The sequence below is a fragment of the Nyctereutes procyonoides genome, unplaced genomic scaffold, assembly GCF_905146905.1.
Source record: "Nyctereutes procyonoides isolate TBG_1078 unplaced genomic scaffold, NYPRO_anot_genome, whole genome shotgun sequence".
In the NCBI taxonomy this organism is placed as follows: Eukaryota; Metazoa; Chordata; class Mammalia; order Carnivora; family Canidae; genus Nyctereutes; species Nyctereutes procyonoides.
This window is the reverse complement of record NW_026575120.1, coordinates 83,092-105,959: the sequence shown is the minus strand read 5'-3', so window position 1 is coordinate 105,959 and position 22,868 is coordinate 83,092. Positions and strand designations below refer to the sequence as shown.

The 22,868-nt window shown below is 40.9% G+C and overlaps 1 protein-coding gene across 1 annotated transcript in view; it reads right to left on the bottom strand.

Annotated features, from left to right (window-relative positions):
- Nucleotides 1–21,246, bottom strand: part of ASAH1 (N-acylsphingosine amidohydrolase 1) — a 47,241-nt gene extending 25,995 nt beyond the window's left edge. Inside the window, exons 1-2 of the mRNA XM_055334993.1 lie at nt 20,973–21,246; nt 89–135 (exon numbers count right to left, since the gene is read on the bottom strand). Coding sequence (XP_055190968.1) covers nt 89–135; nt 20,973–21,050 — 125 coding nt within the window. The 5' untranslated portion in view covers nt 21,051–21,246. The remainder of the gene's footprint in view (nt 1–88; nt 136–20,972) is intronic.
- Between the last annotated feature and the right edge of the window lie 1,622 nt (nt 21,247–22,868).

Sequence of the window (22,868 nt, the reverse complement as noted above, 5' to 3'; positions counted from 1 at the left end):
TCATTATTGTCACTTTTATGAGATAATTACATAGGGAAAAATCTCCACAAAGGTCAAAGTCAATTTTGATCATCTGATGTTTACTCACGTTGGTCCAGAAGGAGGATAGGTTGATTTTCTGCAGTTTTCTGTCCACTAAAAAAAAAAAAAAAAAAAGGAAGAAAAAAAATTAAGTTTCAGGAAATAAACTGAGTAGACAATGTGAAAAAAAAAGTTGAAGATTGTGAAGACAAAATCAAACATGATTTGCCCTTTAGATCTTCTCAATACCTCTTAAAAGTCTTTTCCTCCCAGGAAAACTTCTAAAGTTTCAAACTTAAGGGCATTTTCAGTCTTAATTCAATTTGCATTAGTGCTGTAATCTGGCTTCTATATTGCAAACATATTGAAAAAAGAGAAAATGTTAAAGTAGATGGAAATGTTTGTTAGGCTTATTTATCTCTAACAGTAAATTAAATCTTGATAGACTATGATATCACTTGAATTCATGAGCCAACTCCATTGCAACAGAGATTTGCATCCCAAACCAGATTTTCAGGACACACTGTGCAGGGCCCTTCATAATCTGGCCATAATTTACCTTCCCAGCCTCCTTTGCTGACACTCCTCTCACGCACAGCCACCTGCAACCACGTCCTCTCATCTCTGACCTTTCCCTGCCTGTGTATGTGCTATTCCTGGCGTAAAATGCCTTTTCTCTACCTGACGAACTTTGGACTTTAATTTCTTTTTTTTTTTTTACTTTAATTTCTAAGACCTGGTTCAAATACTGTCTTTTTGTTAAGTCTTCCTCTAATTCCCATATGAAAATAGTCATCCTCTCCTCCGTCCTGCTGACAGGACCTGTGTACATCTCTATTACCACAGTTATGACAATGCACTATAATTATTTCCCTCTTAACTACCAGATTCTGTGCTCCTGGAGGTGAGGATGGCTCCCAACACTAAGACCCTCAGTGCATGAATGAATGAGTGAACGTGACTGTTTTAGGGAGACTATTCCAGCTTCATAGCGAAATAAAATCAGCTCTTAACATAAAATGATAGAGGTCCACGTGGATTTATGATTCTTTTATTACTAGCTCAAGATAGCAAGTATGTTTATCTCCTTCTTCTGCAGATCCAATATTGTAAAAGTAAGATAATTTTTAAAAAGAAATGTAAATCCACAATAAGAGACAGAACAGGGAAGGGAACTACTCAAACTATAGTTTGAGTTTATTTTTTTTAAAGATTTTATTTATTTATTCATGATAGACATAAAGAGAGAGAGGCAGAGACACAGGCAGAGGGAGAAGCAGGCTCCATGCAGGGAGCCCGACATGGGACTCGATCCCGGGTCTCCAGGATCACACCCTGGGCCGAAGGCAGACGCTAAACTGCTGAGCCACCCAGGGATCCCCTATAGTTTGAGTTTAGAAAATAGTTCTGCAACAAGTATGTGTGGGAACAGAGATCTAACATCTTTTTTTTTTTTTAACAGAAGTACAGGTGACACACAATGTTACATTAGTTTCAGGTAGACAACATAGTGATTCCACAACTCTACATGTCATGCAGTGCTCACCACAAGCCACCATCGGTCACCATACAATGCATTTTTGTAAGACCACCATATTCTCTATGCTGTACCTTTCATCCCTATGACTTATTCATTACTTTAGGTCTTAACTTTTTATAGTAAAAAAGTGTATAATGTAGCTTGACATTACCTGTGATCCAAACATTAACTATCTAAATTAATTACTTCACTACAGTGTTTCTCATATAAACGTTTTGCCTTGTAATTTTAGACTGAATTCACTAAGAAACAGGATCAAGCATCAAATTATCAGAAGCTAATTCAATCGTTAGAATTTAAACTCTATTTCTAAAGTATCAGAATATAACATATGACATAATAAATAATATCAACTTGATAATTCAATATCAAGATAGCAAAAGCTAGGGACACCTAGGTGGTTCAGTTGGTTAAGCATCTGCCTTTGGCTCAGGTCACGATCTTAGGGTCCTGGAACCCTCAGTCGGGCTCTCTGCTCAGAGGGGAGCATGCTTCTCCCTCTGCCTCCTTCTCTCTTTTAAAATCTTTCTTTAAAAAAAAGATAGCAGGGATCCCTGGGTGGCGCAGCAGTTTGGCGCCTGCCTTTGGCCCAGGGCACGATCCTGGAGACCCGGGATCGAATCCCACATCGGGCTCCCGGTGCATGGAGCCTGCTTCTCCCTCTGCCTGTGTCTCTGCCTCTCTCTCTCTCTCTGCGACTATCATTCATAAATAAATAAATAAATAAATAAATAAATAAATAAATAAATAAATAAATAAATAAATAAAATTAAAAAAAAAAAGATAGCAAAAGCTAATTTCCATAGCATTCAATGTTCAGAAACAGTGGTTGAGAGTATTCTTGTTTGAAAAAATTTCAGCCCCTGAGTTTAAAAATTACAGTAAAACGTTACTGCTGCTAACCTAACTACTCTGTAATACAGAAGTTTGGATATTCAGCATCTATTTCTTATAAAAATTTACAGAAATGATAATGGTCTACAAGAAGAAAGGACGTTCATGGCTGATATTGCTGGTTAACACATGATAGATTAGAATATTTTCTACAAAGTACCTGTCAATCAGCAATATGATTAAAAAACACAAGCTTGAAACAGCTTGTATATTCACAAACTTTGAACATTTGTCCGACTAAGCTTTTGTCTGCTCCACACATATTTTCATCACCACTGTCAGTTATTTTACAAAACAGATTCCATTTCATGTCTTACTGAATTACTAAATTCTCAAGTTCTGTGAAAGCATCCTTGCTCGTTAGTTATTCCACGCAGACTATTCAGAGAGACTTATTCTTCAGTCTCAAACTTGGCATTGGTGCTTTGATAAATAGCAATAACGAATCAGTGTCAAACACTACAGCATCAATACCTGGGAATCAATTTGCCTTGCTCTTCAATTGACATGAATGTTTCTGCCAAAGTCCTGGGTAACTGTTCTCACCTAAAGGCCAATAGTGCAAAACAAATTTTCTCAGGACACGTTTCTTCTACTGCTGCAATCAAGTGTGATTTCATTAACTCACCATGGGCAAATTGCTTTCCTTGCTCTGCTAACGGACGAGCTACTTCAAGTCCTACTTTGGTTGCAACCTCATTTTGCTTTTTGAAATTTGTAAATAAATTGTGAAGAGATATTGTGTTCTAAATCGTCTTATTTTCCTGATCATTTTTTCCTAGGAGTCGGGAATACTGTGACGACTGCTTAATCATGCCATGTTGACATATACTGCATTTCTTCAGCACAATGCTAGGTGTGCTTTGTCTTCTAATTAACTGACAAGATAATCCACACTCCACTTTGACTCAAGAGCACACCTGAAGTTTACTTTTTGTGTTTTGACATGACAGGTTTACACTGATAATTTCTTTTACAGATAAAAATAACATGGTGCATTGATATGTGTGGCAGTTAAAATGCAGTTAAACTTGCATAACCGTCACTTGAACTGTGCCAACAGGAGTGAAAAGCCACAAGCACACTGCACACAGGCTCTGCTAGACAACTCACCTGCTCTAATGCGAGGCGGCCACAGACGACAAGCAAATACACAAGTGTGGTAACGTTCCAATACTTCTCTGTTCATGGACACTGACATGTGAATTCCATATAATTTTTTTGAATTCCATGTAATTTTCACAAGTCACAAAATATTAATCTTCTTTTGATTTTTCCCCTCAACTTTTAAAAAATGTCAACACCATTTTTAGTTCGCAAGTCTTACAAAAAATGGGTGGCAGGCTGTATCGGGCCTGCCAACTGTTGTTTGCCGGCCACTGCTGGAAAGCATGAACAATCGTACAAGCTGTCCTTGTTCTTTCTAGACGACTTTTTTTTCCATTTCTTTAGAGGAAAACCCTTGGAGGTGGTGTGTATGTGTGAAAAAAAGAGAGGGAGAGAAAGACTGAGTGTTTCATTTTCTGCTTAGTGATAATGTCATGTGTGGTTTGGAGGAAGAGGTCAGGACCTCTTGATTTAACTCTCCTTTTACACTCATTTAATATCCTTCTAATACCCTCCAAGATAATTGCCACTCTGAGCCAGGACCTCTCAGGCAGGGCCTTCCTTCACAACAGCTGCTTCTCCTTGGTCTTATCAGCCAACACTCCACATCTACCACCTACCTCCCAAAAATTACCTGAAGGTGCCTCAGACGCAGAGTCATTTACAATCATATGCTCATGGACCCAGTATTGGCAGCACTTAGCTATATTAGTTTCCTATGGCTACTGTAACAAGTTACCACAAACCTAATAGCTTAAAACACCACAAACTACGTTATGTTATAGCTCTGGAGGTCAGAGTCTATAGTGGGTTCCAAGACGGTGCTCCCTCTGGGGCTCTTAAAACAGAATGTGTTTCCCTGACTTGCAGCTTCTAGAGGTCACCTGTGTTCTTTGGCTTGTGGCCCCTTCCCCCATCATCAAAGCCAGGAGAATAGCATCTTTTCTCGTCTCTGGCCTCCTGCCTCCCTCTTATAAGGATCTCTGTGATTATATTGGGCTCGTTCAGGTAATCCCACATAATGTCCCCATGTCAAGCTGCTTTACGAAATTGCATCTACAATGTCTCCTTTGCCATAAAGGGAACATACAGCTTCTCAGGATTAGGAATGGGCATCTTGGAGAAGCTATTACTCATCCTACCACACTATCCATACAAAAAGACACCAAGATGAAATATGTAAAATCTCGTAACAGACCAGGAATTACATATAACCATTTGCTATCAATTTGGAACACCAAACCCGAATCCCAGTAAGCAAAGTGCCTACCCTGTAAGAAATCAATGCTTCTCATTAGTAGACCTGTATTACAAAGACAAATGTATTAACTTGTTAATATATTTTCATCGATAAAAAAACTTGTGGAAATATGTTATAAAAGTACCCTACATAATATCCTTGATTCTTCTCTTAACCCACAATGCCTTAAAGATACTATCTAGCCCTGTACAAAAAAGCTGAATGACTCCTGCCTGAGAGTAAACTCCTCTAGGTCTAATATTTAGGCACAAAGAAAACAAATGAAAAATAAACTAATTCAAAAATATTCAATAATTTAAGGAACAGAAAAAATAATGTAAAATAATAATCAGCTCCAATACTCTGATTACTCTAACAGTAACCTCAAGAGAAATATGTTCTATTTATAAAACAAGATGATATGAAAAAAGGTAAATCAAATAATTAAAAACATAATAAAAACAAACACATAAAAAGATAGAAAAGGTGAGAAAATCTGTCTTACAATATAGAAAAAATTACATAGAAAACACAGGAAAGGTATTTATCCAAAGGATACAAACACAGTGATCCAAAAGGGCACCTGCATCCCAGTGGTTTTTTTTTTAAAGATTTATTTATTCATTCATTCATTCATTCATTCATTCATTCATTCATTCATGAGAATACACAGAGAGGAGAGAGAGAGAGAGGCAGAGACACAGGCAGAGGAAGAAGCAGGTTCCATGCCGGGAGCTTGAGCAGGACTCGATCCCGGGACTCCAGGATCGTGCCCTGGGCCAAAGGCAGGCACCAAACCAGGGATCCCCAACCCCAGTGTTTATAGTAGCGATGTCCACAATAGCCAAAATATGGAAAGAGCCCAGATGTCCATTGGAAGATGAATGGATAAAAAACGTGTGTGTGTGTGTATATACACACACAACAGAGTATCACTCAATCAAAAAAGAATGAAATCTTGCCATTTACAATGATGTGGATGGAATGAGAGTGTATTATGCTAAGGGAAATAAGTCAAATAAGAGAAAGACAAATACCTATGATTTCACTCAGATGTGGAATTTTTTTTTTTTCGGATGTGGAATTTAAGAAACAGATGAACATAGGGGAAGGGAAGGAAAAATAAGATGAAAATTGAAAGGGACGCAAACCATAGGAGGTGCTGAACTCTAGGGAACTGGGGGTTGCTGGAGGGGATGGAGGTGGGGGGACGGTGTAACTGGGTGATGGACATTAAGAAAGGCACTTGATGTAATGAGCACTGGGTGTTATATGCAACTGCTGAATCACTAAATTATACCTCTGAAACTAATAATACAGTGTGTGTTAACTAAATCTAATTTAAATAAAGAAAACATAGGAAAAATAAAATTATAAAATAAACCACAGGAGAAAAAAAAAATAGAAAGGTTTATAAAATCAATATGCGGGGTTCAGCATCTGATTAACAGGATTTCCAGAAAAGAGAAAACACAAAAAATAGAGAGGAAACTATGAAAGAAATAATACAAGAAATTTTCCTAGACCTGAATAGAGATGTGTTTTAAAATGAAAATGCCTAATGATTACTCAAAAAAAAATTACTGGAAAAAAAAAGAGCCTTCAGTGAGACACATAACCATGCTATTTCAGACATAAATAAAGACAAATAAGCACTGGGTTGGGGAGGAGGTCCTGCAAAAGAATAAGAATTACACTCCCATCAGACTTCTCACAAGCTACGTGAATGCCAGAAGAGAATGAGGCCATTATTTCCTTGGCAGGGAATTAATTTCAAACTAGAATTTTATAACTGGTCAAGACATTGATCAATTTTGGGATTTAAATGAAATCTTGATTTTAAATCATTGCAAAGATGCAGAAAAGTTGATCTCCCACACATTATTTCTTAACAAGTTACTTTTATATTCTAGCAAAACGAGAGTAAACCAAGTCAAAGAACAGGATCCCAAAAGAATGGCTCCAGCATACACGGTAAAGGGAACCCTGAGGATAGAGAAGGCTCCCAGGAACAGGCATCCTAACAAAGGAGACTAAACTGTATGGCTGAAGGACTGGAAGAACTTGGGGATTCAGGAGAAGAATGGAATTTATGAACAAAAGAAAAACAACTAGAAATAATAGGAAGAAACTGTAGCATCAGAAAAGCATGGTCCAAATAAAAACAAAATGGTCCCAACTAGAATGGGAATTCAGTAGGTCTTAAGAACAGACACAATAAATACTGAGAGAATATATCAGAAGTTGAAAAATATGCAAAATATAGTCAGGATAGGGGGCGCCTGGGTGGCCCAGTTGGTTAAGCTTCCAACTCTTGATTTCAGCTCAGGTCATGACCTGGGGTCACTCAGGGGCATGAGATGGAGCCCTGAGTAGGGCTCCGCACGCAGGGCAGAGTCTGCTTAAGATTCGCTCTGTCTCAATTTCATTATGTTAACTGTAATTCATATGTCTGATAAGAGACCTGTATCTAGAATATATAAATATCTTACAACTCAATAAGAAAAAGACAATTTAATTAAAAAATAGGCAAAGGATTTGAACAGACATTTCTCCAGAGAAGATATAAGTCAACAAACATATGAAAAGATGCCAAACACCATTTGCCAATAGGAAAATGCAAATCAAAACTACAATGAGGGATACCTGGGTGGCTGAGCGGCTTAGCACCTGCCTTCGGCCCAGGATGTGAACTTGCAGTCCCGAGATCGAGTCCCACATCAGGCTCCCTGCATGGAGCCTGCTTCTCCCTCTGCCTGTGCCTCTGCCTCTCTCTCTCTATGTGTCTTTCATGAATAAATAAATAAAATGTTTAAAAATAAAAAAACTACAATGGGATATCACTTCATATCCACTAATATGGCAATAATAATAATAATAATAATAATAATAATAAAACAAGTGTTGGCTTAGATGTAGAGAAATTGGAACCTTCATACAGTGTTGGTGGGAATGTACAATATTGCAGTTGCTTTGGAAAACTGGTACTCTCTCAGTTAGACATATAGTTATCATGTGACCCTACAAGTCTGCTCCTAGGTATAAACTCAAAAGATATGAAAATATGTGTCCACACACAAAAAACCATTCACAAATAGAAATGTTCATAGCAGCATTACAATACCAAAAGTGGAAACAATCCAAATGTCCATTAATGGATGAATGAATGATCAAAATATGGTATATCCATACAATGGAAATTATTCAATCATAAACAGAAATGAAGTATTGATACATGCTACAATGTGGATGAACCTTGAAAACACGATGCTAAGTGAAAGAAGCCAGTAACAAAGGGCCACATACTTTATGATCTGATCCCCTTTATATAAAATGTTGAAAAAAGACAAACCCATAGAGACAGAAAGTATGTAAGTGATTGCCTAGGGTTGAGGGGTTGGTTTCAGGGTTAGGGCTAAGGGCTAAGAGGTTTCTTTTTGGGGTGATGAAAATGTTCTTTTTTTTTTTTTTTTTTTTTTTGGATGAAAATGTTCTAAAACCGACTGGAGAGGGATGCCTGGGTGGCTCAGTGGTTGAGCGTCTGCCTTCGGCTCAGAATGTGATCCTGGGATCTGGGATCGAATCCTGCAATGGACTCCCCACAGAGAGCCTGCTTCTCCCTCTGCCTGTGTCTCTGCCTCTTTCTGCATCTCTCATGAATAAATATAAAAAATCTTAAAAAAAAAACTGGAGAAATGGCTGCACAACTCTGTGAATATTCTGAAACCAAAAATAGTTTTAGGGAGTGAACTGTATATCAGTTATATTTCAAAACTGTTAAAAAAAAAAAAGGTGCAGGGAAGATGACTGAAGGGAAGCTAAATTTTTATCCATCATTGCAGGACTGGAGTACAACGCCTAAAGCTGATTGAGGCAAAGTAAGCATCAACATACCAAAGTAATATTCATAAAAATAACCAGGAGTGATTAAAAACTTTTAGGCCCCAATATGGCTTGGGCACCAATTAATCCAAACAGACTGAGCTTGCAAACAACTAGTGTGACAGTAGATACAGGTTCTGGCTGATATCACCTGAGTACAAATAGTCCAAAGTGTTTGCTTCTAGGGAAGGGTAATGGGGGTAGAAAGAATGAAGCAGGAAATTATGGATTCTCATCAGAAGCCTATCTAGATCATTTGATTTTAACTAAATACACTTTGATACAAATTTTACAACATTAATTTTAAAAATTGCATAATTTCATTTACATTATGTGAAGATTTTCAAAGACTGATTCTCTGACATTTTTAAGTATTTGAAACTGTCATTATCTAAAATTATTTTAAAATAACATATAGAGGGGATCCCTGGGTGGCTCAGCGGTTTAGCGCCTGCCTTCAGTCCAGGGCCTGATCCTGGAGACCCAGGATCGAGTCCCACGTCGGGCTCCCTGCATGGAGCCGGCTTCTCCTTCTGTGTCTCTGCCTCTCTCTTTGTGTCTCTCATGAATAAATAAAACCTTAAAAAAAATAAAATAACATATAGAGCAAGGACAGGAAGATGATGGCAGAGTGAGAGGACCCTAGGCCTCCTTCATCCCATGAATACAACCAGATAACTACCAAGTCATCCTAAATACCTCAGAAACTGACCCGAAAACTAAAGGTAGAGAAAAAGGCCATAGTGAAGAAAGTAGGAAGGACACAGATGTGGTATGGGAGAGGAAGAGATCATGACTGCTGCAGTGGGGAGGGAAGCAGGGCCACAGAGAAGGGCAAGAGACAGACTAGCTCACAGGGGAGTACAAGGGAAAACAAAATCCCCAAAGAAACTGGCTTGGAAAGCAAGACGGGCCAAATTTTGTGACTTCTGGAAATCAGTGGGGCTTAAAGCCTAGAGTTTTAAAGATCAGAGGGCTTGGTTTGAGTAGAGTTCAGAGAGCATTGCACAGCTCTTCAGAGAGAAGGCAGGCAAATAATCTGTAGTGTGTGGCAATAGTGATCTGAAGAGCACCTGGGGCACATGGTACAGGGGTTATTTGCTTACCTCTGAGCACATCCCAGAGAGAGTTCACAAGGAGACTCCTCCAAGAACTGGCTGGCACATTTCCTTCCCCTGCCCTTGAGCATAAGCACAGGGTTACCTGCAAGAACTAGCACTATAACCACACTCACTACTTAATGTGCTTATACCAAACTCTGACCCTACACACCAGTGGAACTGCCTCCCTCTGCTCTCCCCTCCCTGACCCAAGTCACACTCGCCTCAGTCCCAGCACAGTGGTTCACTTCCCCTAAAAGACTGGCTCAAACCACTTCTCACACTGGGTCTCCCCACTTGGGAGTTTGACACAGCTTCTGTTCCAGCTGTAGTGGCAACAGTCTCATTTCACAAACAGACCAAAACACATCCAATTAAAACTAGCTACGATTAGGCCAGGGACCAAACACTGCCCACAAGCGAAGAGAGTCCCTACAGATAAGTGGCCTGACAGAAAAAGTGGCCAGGACAAAAAAAAAACAGAGCACAGGCAGCACACAGTGGAGACACTCCCAGAAGCACCAGGCCTTCGGGAACAAGAAACACCGCATGGCAAGGCACTATAGGACCTCTTCTTCATAAGGCCATTTTTCACAAGAACAGGAGATACTGACTTTTCCAACATACAGAAATAGTCACAGAGACTTGGATAAAATAAGACAGAGAAATTTATTCCAAATGAAAGAACAGAGTAAGGCCATGGCCAGAGATCTAAGTGAAGCACATATAAGTAACATGCCTGATAGAGAATTTAAAGTAATAATCATAAGGATGCTAACTGGACTTGAGAAAAGTGGAAGACATGAATGGGACCCTTAACACAGATATAAAGAAAAATAACATTTTTTTTAATTTTTTATTTATTTATGATAGTCACAGAGAAAGAAAGAGGCAGAGACATAGGCAGAGGGAGAAGCAGGCTCCATGCACCAGGAGCCCGATGTGGGATTCGATCCCGGGTCTCCAGGATCGCGCCCTGGGCCAAAGGCAGGCGCCAAACCGCTGCGCCACCCAGGGATCCCTATAAAGAAAAATAAAGCAGAAATAAAGAATACAATAAATGAAATGATAAATATACTGATGAAATGAACATTAGAATGAAAGAAGCAGAGAAATGAATTAGTAATCTAGAAGACAGAGTAATGGAAAATAACCAAGATGAACAAGGGAGACAAAATTATGCAAAACAAGAATAAATTTAGGGAACAGAGTGACTCTATCAAGGGTAATAACATTCATAGTATAGGACTCCCAAAAGAATGAGAAAGAGAGGGTAGAAAATTTATTTGAGGGATCCCTGGGTGGCGCAGCAGTTTGACGCCTGCCTTTGGCCTGGGGCGTGATCCTGGAGACCTGGGATCGGATCCCACGTCGGGCTCCCTGCATGGAGCCTGCTTCTCCCTCTGCCCGTGTCTCTGCCTCTGTGTGTGTGTGTGTGTGTGTGTGTGTGTGTGTGTGTGATTATCATGAATAAATAAATAAAATCTTTAAAAAATAAAAAAAAGAAAATTTATTTGAAGAAATCATAGCTGAAAATGTCCCTAATCTGGAAAAGAAAACATATCTAGATTCAGAAAGCACAGAAAACACCCATCAAAATCAACAAAAGCAGACTCCCACCAGGATGTACTGTAATTTGGCAAAATATAGTGATACAGAAAAAAGTTAAAAACATGAAGACAAAAGAAGACAATAATTTACAAGGAAAAATCATAAGGCTAGCAAAAATTTTTCAGCAGAAACTTTCAAACATAGAAGAAAGTTGCATGATATATTCAAAGTGCGGAATGGGAAAAATCTGCAGCCAAGAATACCCTCTCTAGCAAGGCTATCATTCAGAATAGAAGGACACATAAAGAAAAGCTTAAGGGGTTCGTGACTATTAAGCCAGCCCTGCAAGAAATATTAGAGGGGGCTCTTTGAATAGAAAGACTAAAAGTGACAGTATAAAGGTCGGAAAAACAAAAACAAAAATTAATATTTCTGTAAAAAATCAGTCAAGGAACTCACTGATGTAGGATGGGATGTAGTAAAGTAAAGGGATGTAGGATATAACAACATATACCTAGAATGGGAAGGAGAGGAGGAAGGAACAGATTCAGACATAAATGACCATCAATTTAATACACACTGCCATATATGCAGAGGAGGTTACATACAAAACCTTCTTTTGTATATAACAACCCATTTGTTATATGCAAAATGGGAATTATATATCAAAAACCACTAATAGGGATCCCTGGGTCGCGCAGCGGTTTGGCGCCTGCCTTTGGCCCAGGGCGCGATCCTGGAGGCCCGGGATCGAATCCCACGACGGGCTCCCGGTGCATGGAGCCTGCTTCTCCCTCTGCCTGTGTCTCTGCCTCTCTCTCTCTCTGTGTGACTATCATAAATAAAATAAAAAAAAAATTTTTAAAAATCAATAAAATAGATAAACCTCTAACCAGACTTATCAAGGAAAAAAAAAAAGAAAGAATTCACATAAATAAAATCACAAATGAGATAGGAGAAATAACATCACAGAAACACAATTACAGAAGAATATTATGAAAATATTATAAAAAACTATATGCCAACAAATTGGATAACCTAGAAGAAATGAATATATTCATAGAAATATAGAAACTACCAAAGATGACACAGGAAGAAATGCAAAATTTGAACATACAGATAACCAGCAAAGAAACTGAATTAATAATCAAAAACTCCCCAAAAAAAAAAGTCCAAGACCAGATGGCTTCACAGGGAATTCTATCAAATACTTAAAGAAGCATTACTATCTATTCTCAAACTATTCCAAAAAATAGAAGAGGAAGTAAAACTTCCATATTCATTCTATGAAGCCAGCATTTATCCTGGTATCAAACCAGATAAACCACACACCCCGCCCCAAAAGAACTCCAGGCCAATACACATAATGAACACAGATGCCCAAAATCTTCAACAAAGTACTTGTAAGCTAGATCCAACAAGTCATTAAAAAAAAAAAAAATCACTCACCATGATCAAGTAGGATTTATTCCTGGGTTGCAGGAGTGTTTCAATATTCACAAATCAATTACGTGATACATCACATCAATAACAGAAAGGATAAGAACCATATGAACATTTCAATAGACACAGAAAAAGCATATGACAAAGTACAACATCGACTCATGATAAAAACCCTCAACAAAGTAGGTTCAGAGGGAACATACCTCAACACAACAAAGGACGTATGTGAAAAACCCACAGCTCACATCACTCTTAATGGGCAAAAACCCATTTTTTCCCCCTCGGGTCAGGAATGAGACAAGGATGTCCAGTCTCATCATATTTATTCCACATAGTACTGGAAGTTCTAGCCATAAATCTCAGACAACAAAAAGTAGAACTAAAAGGCACCCAAATTAGTAAGGAAAAAGTAAAATTTTCAGATTATATACTATGTATAGGAAACCCAAAAGACTCCAGCAAAAAAAAACTGCTAGAACTGATCAACGAATTTAGTAAAGTTGCAGGATATAAAAATCAATCTACAGAAATCTGTTGCATTTGTATACACCAATAATGAAGTAGCTGAATAAAAAATTAAGAAAACTATCTGAAGTACACAACACCCAAAATAAGAAGATACTTGGGAATACAGGTAACTAAAGAGGGAAAGGCCTACACTCTGAAAACAAAACAACACTGATGAAAGAAACTGAAGAAGACACAAAGAAATGGAAAGATATTCCATGCTCATGGATTGGACAAAGAAATACTGTTAAGATATCTATACTACCCAAAGCAATCTACATTTTTTAATGCAACCTCTATCAAAATACCAAGGGCATCTTTTACAGAACTAGAGCAAAGGATTCTAAAATTTATATATTACCATAAAAGACCCTGAATAGCCAAAGGACTCATGACAAAGAGAAGCAAAGTTGGAGGCACTACAAGTTATATTAAATTTCCAGACCTCAAGTTCTACTACAAAGCTGTAGTAATCAAAATGCTATAATACTGGCACACACACACACAAAAAAAAAAAACCCACAGATCAATGGAAAAGAATAGAAAACCCAGAATTAAATGCACAACTGTATTGTTAATTCATCTTCAACAAAGCAGGAAAAAATATATATCGAATGAGAAAAAGACAGCCTCTTCAATAAATGGTGCTGGGAAAACTGGACAGCAACATGCAAAAGAATGAAACTGGACCACTTTCTTACTCCATACACAAAAATAAATTCAAGATGGATTAAAGGCCTAAATGTGAGACCTTGAAACCATAAAAATCCTCGAAGAAAAAAAACATAGGCAGTAACTTCTTTGACATTGGATTAAACAAGTTTTTTCTTCATTTGTCTCCTGAGACAAAGGGAAACAAAAGTAAAAAATAAACTATTGGGACTACATCAAAATAACAGCTTCTGCACAGTGAAAAAACAATCAACAAAACTAAAAGTCAACCTACAAAACGGGAGAAGATATTTGCAAGTGATATATCTAATAATGGGTTAGTATCCAAAATATTTAAAGTACTCAAACAACTCGACACCCGCCCCCAAAATAATCTAACTTAAAAAATGGGCAGAAGACATGAACAGACATTTTCCAAAGCAGACATAGAGACGGCCAACAGACACATGAAAAGATGCTCATCATTACTTACCATCAATGAAATGCAAATCAAAACTACAATGATATATCACCTCACACCTGTCAGAATGGCTAACATTGACAACATAAGAAACAACCGGTATTGTCAAGGATGTGGGGAAAAAGGAACCCTCATGCACTGCTGGTGGGAATGCAAACTGGCACAGCCACTGCGGAAAACAGGATGGAGGTTCCTCAAAAAATTAAAAATAGAACTACCCTATGATCCAGTAATCGCACTAACTGGGTATTTACCCAAAGAATACAAAAACACTAATTCAAGGGAAAACATGCACCCCAATATATATATATCCCCCAATGTTTTATAGCAGCATTATTTACAGTAGCCAAGATATGGAAGCAGCCCAAGTGTCTGATGAATGGATAAGGAAGTTGTGGTATATACACAAAATGGAATATCATTCAGCCAAAAAAAGAATGTAATCTTGCCATTTGCAACAACATGCATGGAGTTAAAAGAGTATTATGCTAAGCAAAATGAGTCAGAGAAAGACAAATACCATATGATTTCACTTATATGTGGAGTTTAAGAAACAAAAGAGCAAAGGGGGGAAAAGGTCAAATCAAGAAGCACTCTTAATTATAGAGAACAAGCTGATGGTTATGGGGGGGAGGAGTGGATTAAGGGCACTTGTGATGAGCACCGGGTGATGTATGGAAATGATGAATCACTATATTGTAGAGCTGAAACTAATATTATGTATGTTAAGTAACTAAACTTAAAAACAACAAGGGACACCTGGGCGGCTCACTCAGTTTCCCCTGAGGTCATGGTCTCTGGCTCATGGGATCAAGCCCCATGTTGGGCTCCATGCTCAGCGTGGAATTGGCTGCTTGAGATGATCTCTTCTCCCTCTGCCCCTCCCCCAGTCTCATGAGCACTCTCTCTTTCTAAAATAAATCTTAAAAAAAAAAAAAAAAAAGACAACAATAGGGGTGCCTGGGTGGCTCAGTCTATTAAGTGTCTGCCTTTAGTCTAGGTCATGATCCCCGGGTCCTGGGATCAAGTTCCTTGTTGGGCTCCCTGCTCAGCTTCTCCCTCTCTCTCTGCCCCTCCCCTGCTTGTGCTAGCTCTTTCTTAGATAAGTAAAGAAATAAAATCTATTAAAAAAAATTACAACATATAACTGCAATGGAGGGCACAGTACTCTAAGTTCACCAGTCCTTGTTTAGCAATGGACACTCAAGGGCAGTCCTGGTGGCTCAGCAGTTTAGCACCGCCTTCAGCCCAAGGTGGGATCCTGGAAACCCGGGATCAAGTCCCACATCGGGCTCCCTGTGTGGAGCCTGCTTCTCCCCCTACCTGTGTCTCTGCCTCTCTCTCTCTGTGTCTCTCATGAATAAATAAATAAACTCTAAAAAAAAAAAGAAATGGACACTCAAAAGTAGCAGTCTACCTAGTCTTAAGTAGACTATGCACTATGAATTTTCCATACACATCATTTAGTAAGGGCAATTAACTTTAGAAATGCAACTCTTCATTCTAACTTATTCACCAGAAGATTCATTTAAATATCAGAACTTTTAGACTATTTTTGTTTTTTAAAGATTTTATTTATTTTTTTTATAATAAAAAAATTTTTTAATATAAAAAATTTTATAAATTTTTTTTTATTTTTTATTTATTTATGATAGTCACAGAAGGAGAGAGAAAGAGGCAGAGACACAGGCAGAGGGACAAGCAGGCTCCATGTACCGGGAGCCCGACGTGGGATTCGATCCCGGGTCTCCAGGATCGCGCCCTGGGCCAAAGGCAAGCGCCAAACTGCTGCACCACCCAGGGATCCAAGGCATATTTCTTATGAGACAATGTGAGGGATGTTAAAAGTGCTCTGTCAAGACTTAGAAAAAAAAAAAAAAGACTTAGGAGAAAAGTCCACCTGTCCCAGAGGGGACAGTAGCCTTGCCATCCTGTATGTGGGAGTCTGAGGCCAATAAAACACTGTGCTAGAATAATCCTGGCAGGAGGGATCCCTGGGTGGCGCAGCGGTTTGGCGCCTGCCTTTGGCCCAGGGCGCGATCCCGGAGACCCGGGATCGAATCCCACGTCAGGCTCCCGGTGCATGGAGCCTGCTTCTCCCTCTGCCTGTGTCTCTGCCTCTCTCTCTCTCTCTCTCTGTGACTGTCATAAATAAAAAAAAAAAAATAAAAAAAAAAAAATTATAAAAAAAAAAGAATAATCCTGGCAGCAATAAACAAACATGAAGTATAGGCATAACATCGACACAGAATCTGGCTGAAAGAGTAAAGGGTAAACGTGATTGAGATTTTTAAAGATAGCATCATAAAACCAGGCTATTTCAGGAGCTCTAAAGGTTTTAATGCCACAGTCATTTTAAACAAAAAGGTTAGATTTGGGGGTAGAGTGGAGACAGTTGCATTCTCACTGTCAAGGGAGTTTTCGATGAGGGACGACAGCTTCAAAATCTATGTAGAGACTTGAAATGGAATTACAACAAGCTCATTTGTTATTTAAAGTTTCTTACTATCTCCAAATTTAACTATACACAGTTTTAATAATAGACAACCTTATCAAGACAGGTAAAAATTTAAATACCTGATAGGTAAAGATTATAAATAGGTGATAGAGGTTTATGTAGTTGGCTTAGCATATCATGCTACTCTATCACAGGGGAAAAGCAACCAACTTCGAATCTCAAGATCTTTCACCTGCTCTCTCATTTTTGCTTCGCAGGACCAGAGGAAGTGGTGAAAATCTAATGTTCCCTGTGTACAACAGAGCAGACACACACCTATTGAGTAAGGCATGTTTTTGCACATATAAGAAACTCCAATGAGCAAGCAGTTTGTTTCCTGACCTTTGATGGGATGGAACTCTATTAAATTAGGAACATTTAGGTAAAAGGAATAGGAATAAACCTTCCATGAGGGCTGGAACCTTTGTATCTATCACTAACTCATTAACAGCATCTGGAACAGAATCTGGCACACAGTAGTCATGCAATATTTGTTAACTAAGTGAATAGATTATATCTGTGTGTCCCTTCCTTTATGGTACCTGGGAAAAGCAGATGCACTATAATAATATTGGCCAGGCAGGAAGAGAGGGGGTGTACGTGGTTCTTGGAAACTTAGTAAAAATCATTGTTAATAAAAGCTCACACTTTGTATGAGAAGTTGATGCATAAAAATAAGTTTGACTCAGCAATTAATTACTGAGCCATTATGTTTCGTTCTCAGAATCTACTCAGACTTAGGACTGACAACAGTCATCACTCTCACTCCGATTCCTTTCCTTCTCATCACGCCTCAGCCTACATCAGCTTATTTTCTGCTCTCAACACTGCTCAGGCCAAGGTGACCATAACCAATGACCTCCAACTGCCATGTGTAACATACCTGGCATCTCAAAGGCACCCAACACAGGAGAACCTGCTCCACTCTCTCCTCTGAGCTTCTGCAACACTCACTCTTCCACCCTGGCTGCTGCTTTAAACTTTGCCATTTCTTCTCTCCCCTTAATCTTTGCCTGTCCTCTTCTCTTTCTATGTCATCCATCTGCTCAATGTTCACTTTCTCCAGTGGCTTTAAGTAGCATGCCTGCGACTCCCATCTCCCTCTTCTGAGCTGCAGTCCCAACAGCCTCCTGGATATCCTGGTGCAACTGGAAATTCAATATAATCAGAATAAAAACAATCTTCATTCTTTCACCACAATTTTTCCCTTCTTGTGTTCCCTTGCAGGGATGCTGACATTTGGCCAACTAAGCACTTGAGAAAGTCAGCTGTCCCCCATCCTCACCCAATCCTTCCTTCTGCTCGTTCCAAACTTTTTCTAGAACCATCCACTTCTCTCTCTCTCCACTGCACTGTTTTCTCCCCCAGACTAGTCTCCTTATATCCACCTTTGCTCCCTTTCACTTCTGATTGATCTTTTTAATGTGAAAAGGTCCTGTGCTCGCTTCGGCAGCACATATACTAATGTGAAAAGGTCCAGAGCCTTGGATGACATGGTCTTCATCTCCCACTTCAGATACTTCTTGTGCCACCTCTGCCACCATCATCATTTAGTAGGTCTTTTGATAAAATCGGTAATTAAGAATGACTCAGGAAGACCTTAAAACATGCTATATTGTGAAAAGCCTCAAACACAAAACCCACAGACATTCCAAATCAAATGATTTGTTTGTAATTTAAAGCCATCCTCATTGTTCACATTTATCAAAAGTAGTTTTGAGGGATCCCTGGGTGGCGCAGCGGTTTAGCGCCTGCCTTTGGCCCAGGGTGCGATCCTGGAGACCTTGGATCGAATCCCACGTCGGGCTCCCGGTGCATGGAGCCTGCTTCTCCCTCTGCCTATGTCTCTGCCTCTCTCTCTCTCTCTCTCTCTCTCTCTCTCTCTCTATGTGTGACTATCATAAATAAATAAAAATTAAAAAAAAATTTTTTTAAAAAGTAGTTTTGAAATATCTTTTGTTACTATGTGGATACACACAATTTATCATATGATTCAAAGTGCAAAACTGCTTATTCTTTTCAGAGAATGAGGTCACAATACTTCTGTGAACTTTCAAAGGTTTCTTTCAGACAGAATTTTCCAGATTAATGAAATATTTTAAAAAGCCCAGCACAAGGGAGTCCAAATTTTTATCCTCCCAGTGGAGATGTTAAAAAACAAACAAAACCCCATGTACATAAAAGAAAAAAAAAAACACCTTAAAAAGAAAAATTGAAAAGCCACAAAATTAGAACAGATAGCATTCTAAATTAATAATTTTGACTTTATGCCCTCATTTTTCTCATTTAGGACTTATAAAAACAGCTTCCCAATGGCTAGACTAGATTTTGACAACCACTATTCTAGATAAGAACTATTATCTTGTTGTTCTAAAGATGGCTTTTTAAAAACTATTGCAGAAAATGCCAAAGAAGGAAAAATAAACGTACCCCCTGACCCCTGAAACTGCTCAGAGGTTCACAATTAGACCCCAATATTATTATGCACTGGTATAACACATTCAGGCCACTTTTGATCTCATGTTGGCTATAATCAATTTTAAAAAATACCTCAGTTTACTCTGAAACATGATAAAATGAAACAAATCTACTTCATGATTCTGTTTAAGCACAAAAACAAGGGTATTGTGCAACCCACAAAATGCCAAACACCCCCTTCTCTTGCTAAATGAATGTTTCTTCTTTACTCAATCACAGAATTGCCCCACCTCCTTAAAGTATCCGATGTAGAGCAAACCTCCTATTCCTTAGACCTATCCCCAATCACACAAAGTCCAAATTATGAAATAGGTTTTGCCAAATGCCCTTTTACTGAGAGGCCCTACAATTGCCCATGGTGTGCGTTCTTTCCCACTGCAAAGAGTAATAAACCCGATTTGTTCAACTACAAGTGTGTTTTCTGGTGGCCTCTGACTGAAGGGCCCCTATGGTATCAAGTATTAAATTCTTTTAAAATTCCCAAGATCCCAACCACTTTACAGCATATGAATTCCCTACACACACTAAAGCAAACACTTTATTTCTTCGTACACTCTTCCAATCCTTGTCCACGTGTATACCGCATATTTTTCTGTTACTAAAATCACTGTACGTACCATTTTATTGTTTTTATTTGCTTAACAGTCTATCAATTTTATTGAATGAATAATATCCCACCATGATTTCATTCTTAGATCATGTCTCCTTAGAAAAATGAAAAGAGAAGAAAATGCCTGTCAATAGCCGACCTAAGCTTTTCAAAACCACCCTCATCACATCTCAGGTCCGATGAGATGCCTTCTTTGGCATTTTCTGCAAATTCATCTGATCGGCTGGCAAAGAGAAATGGAGTCTTACTGCTTTTAAAGAAGAGAATTATGAAAGAGCACCAAACTAAGTGTCCAGAGGCCTGAGTTTAGGCATGCTTCAGTGAACAGTAGTGTAACCTCTGGCTAGACATTTTCCCACTGAGTCTACTTCCTTCTCTGGCTGGTCCCTCACTGTTCCTCGCAGTTACCAAGTCTGAGTTCCTGTGACTTCCTTTTGGGGAAAGAGCCACGGGACAGGAGTTCCCATGACTCTGGGGCTAAGGCCACAGCAGCCACCTCGGGGCCTGTCTGGGCGGCTCCCACCGCCCTGGATGGGGACGCCTGGGCTTTCCTCAGGGACTTCAGGAGCCTCGTCTCCTCGGGCACCCCGTCGCCCGGCAGACAATGCCACAGTCGTCAAGCTTCTCTGAGTTGTGTAACGAGTCCCCGGGAACTTGTTCTTAGCAGTTCAGGATGCGCGGGCCTGGAACTGGTAAAAACAAGCGCGATCGCTCGCATTTGGGGGTGTGCAAGTCCCAATCAGCATTTTGCGGAGATGAGGGTTTCCCTGAAAGGCCTTCTGGTCCCGGCCCGTGTGGAATGAGGCGGGACGGGGTCCGGCGGGACGGGGTCCGGCGGGACTGGGTCCAGCGACCCGCTGCGCACCCCCCGCACCTGCGCCTCCTCCGCACCTGCGCCTCCTCTGCGCCCCCCGCCCGCACCTGCGCCGCCTCCGCGCCCGCACCTGCGCCCCCCCCCTCCGGCACTCACCGGCGGCGCCTGCTGCGCGGAGGCGCAGGTGACAGCCGCGGCCGCGAGGACCAGCGTTACCCAGCTCCAGCCCAGCATCGTCCCAGCCGCGAGGCCGCGCCGCAGCACACCGCCGACGGGGCGAGGACACCACCTGGGCTCGGAGCAGGCCGCGCCCCGCCGCCGCGTGACCTGCGACGCGGGACCGCACCAAGCGGGGCGGAGCGGGGACCGGAGGGCCCGGGGCGGGGGGTGCGGGCAGGACGGGGCTCCTCGGCGGGGCGCCGGGGCGGCGGGCGGGGGGGGGCGCGCAGCAAGGGGCGAGGAGCGCGGGGCTCGGCGGGCGGCGCGGCCTTGGGACGCGGGGCTCAGCAGGGCTTCCCCCTCCCGGGGGCAGTGGTTGGGCCGAGCACGAGCCCCAGCCCCGCCCCGGGGGGTGGAGCTCCGGGACTTTTCCCGGGTCGTGCCCCCTGGCGGCCCGCAGCCTCCGCCGAGCCTCCTCCGCTCGGGCTGGGGGGTCCCCCTGGGCTCTGGGCCCCGCGCCCCTTGTGCAACGTCTGCAAGCGGCCCGGGCGAGGTGTGCGCCAGGCCACCCCGTGCAGAGGCGCGGAACGGACCCAACTCGCTAGAGGCTCAAGACGCGGCGGCGTAACGCGCGACCCGGACGCGCCTTTGCCGAGTGAGCCTGTCGGTCCCGACCGTGGAGCCACTGGACCGGCCCAGGTGTTAGGGGCAGGAGGGGAGGTTTCGGGGACCTAATCCCCCCGGACACTGCGAGCTACGAATTACCCATTTAGGTTTCCACCGCAGAGCTGGCAAGTCACCGAATTCAGGTTTTCAGTTACTTACTTGGACTTAGAGACAGGTGGAAGGACCAGGTAGCCCGGCAAACCTTCCTTCACTGGTGCGTCCAGCCACGGAGCAGCTGTGCGTTTTCATCTAAACCACGAAGCCTGTATGTTGGCAGGACTGAGCTAAACACGGCAGGAGAGTCTGTATGCGGTGGTGTCCAGCCTGCACCTGCAAAACCAACAGATTTAATTGCTGCCATTCATGCCTTCCATGGACATGATCGCCCTGTTGGAGGTTACTTAGAAGTCCCACAGGAAACCTTTCTGACCAGATTGCACTTTCTGGTCGAGTCTCTAGGATTTTCCCAACTAGCATTGTTTCGATGCTTAATGAAACTTAGCATACTATCACTAAAAATCTTCATTTATATCTTGTGTGGTTGAAATTGTGATATTACCCATTTATATTCCGTCCTTAAGGGGAAAAAAGTCAATTTTTTTGCTGGAGATTGGGAAATGAGAATTTGATTGTGTGTGTGTTGGGGGTGGGGTGGGGTAACAATCTTCTTGTCAATCTTAAAATAGCCAGTTAATTTGCTGTTCAAATTAAGCAGAATAAGTCTGTTCGGAATAGCAGAGTAATTGCATTCAAACTGTGGCAAACCATAGGCAAGCTGGGAGAACAAAAGAGAGGGGCTTGTTTTTGTAGAGGAAAGGAAGTTGGAAGCTGGATCCAGAATCCACTGTAGGAGAGCAAGAGTTCCATTTTGGGGACTTCTCACAGGCTGAGTCGTTGCTGGGACAGTAGGAAATCTTCCTATTATTGGAGTCATAAAGTAAGCTTCTTCCTATTGTGGAAGGTACAGGGAAGCTGTTTCCTATTGGTGTCTGTAAAAGGTGGTAAGTAGTAGATGAGAAGTTCTCCTTTAGGGCTTCCCAGCTCCATTTTTAATGTGAATCCCTTTGTTCATTTTCAAACCCTCTTTGAGGAAGTTTGACTTTTGAAACATTTCACATGATTAAAGTGGTTACTGATTCAACAGTAAGCAAGCGGATCACAGCAATGTTCATTAATCCAAGAAATATTTACTGCCAGTCTTCTACGTGCCAACCATTTCTTCAGACA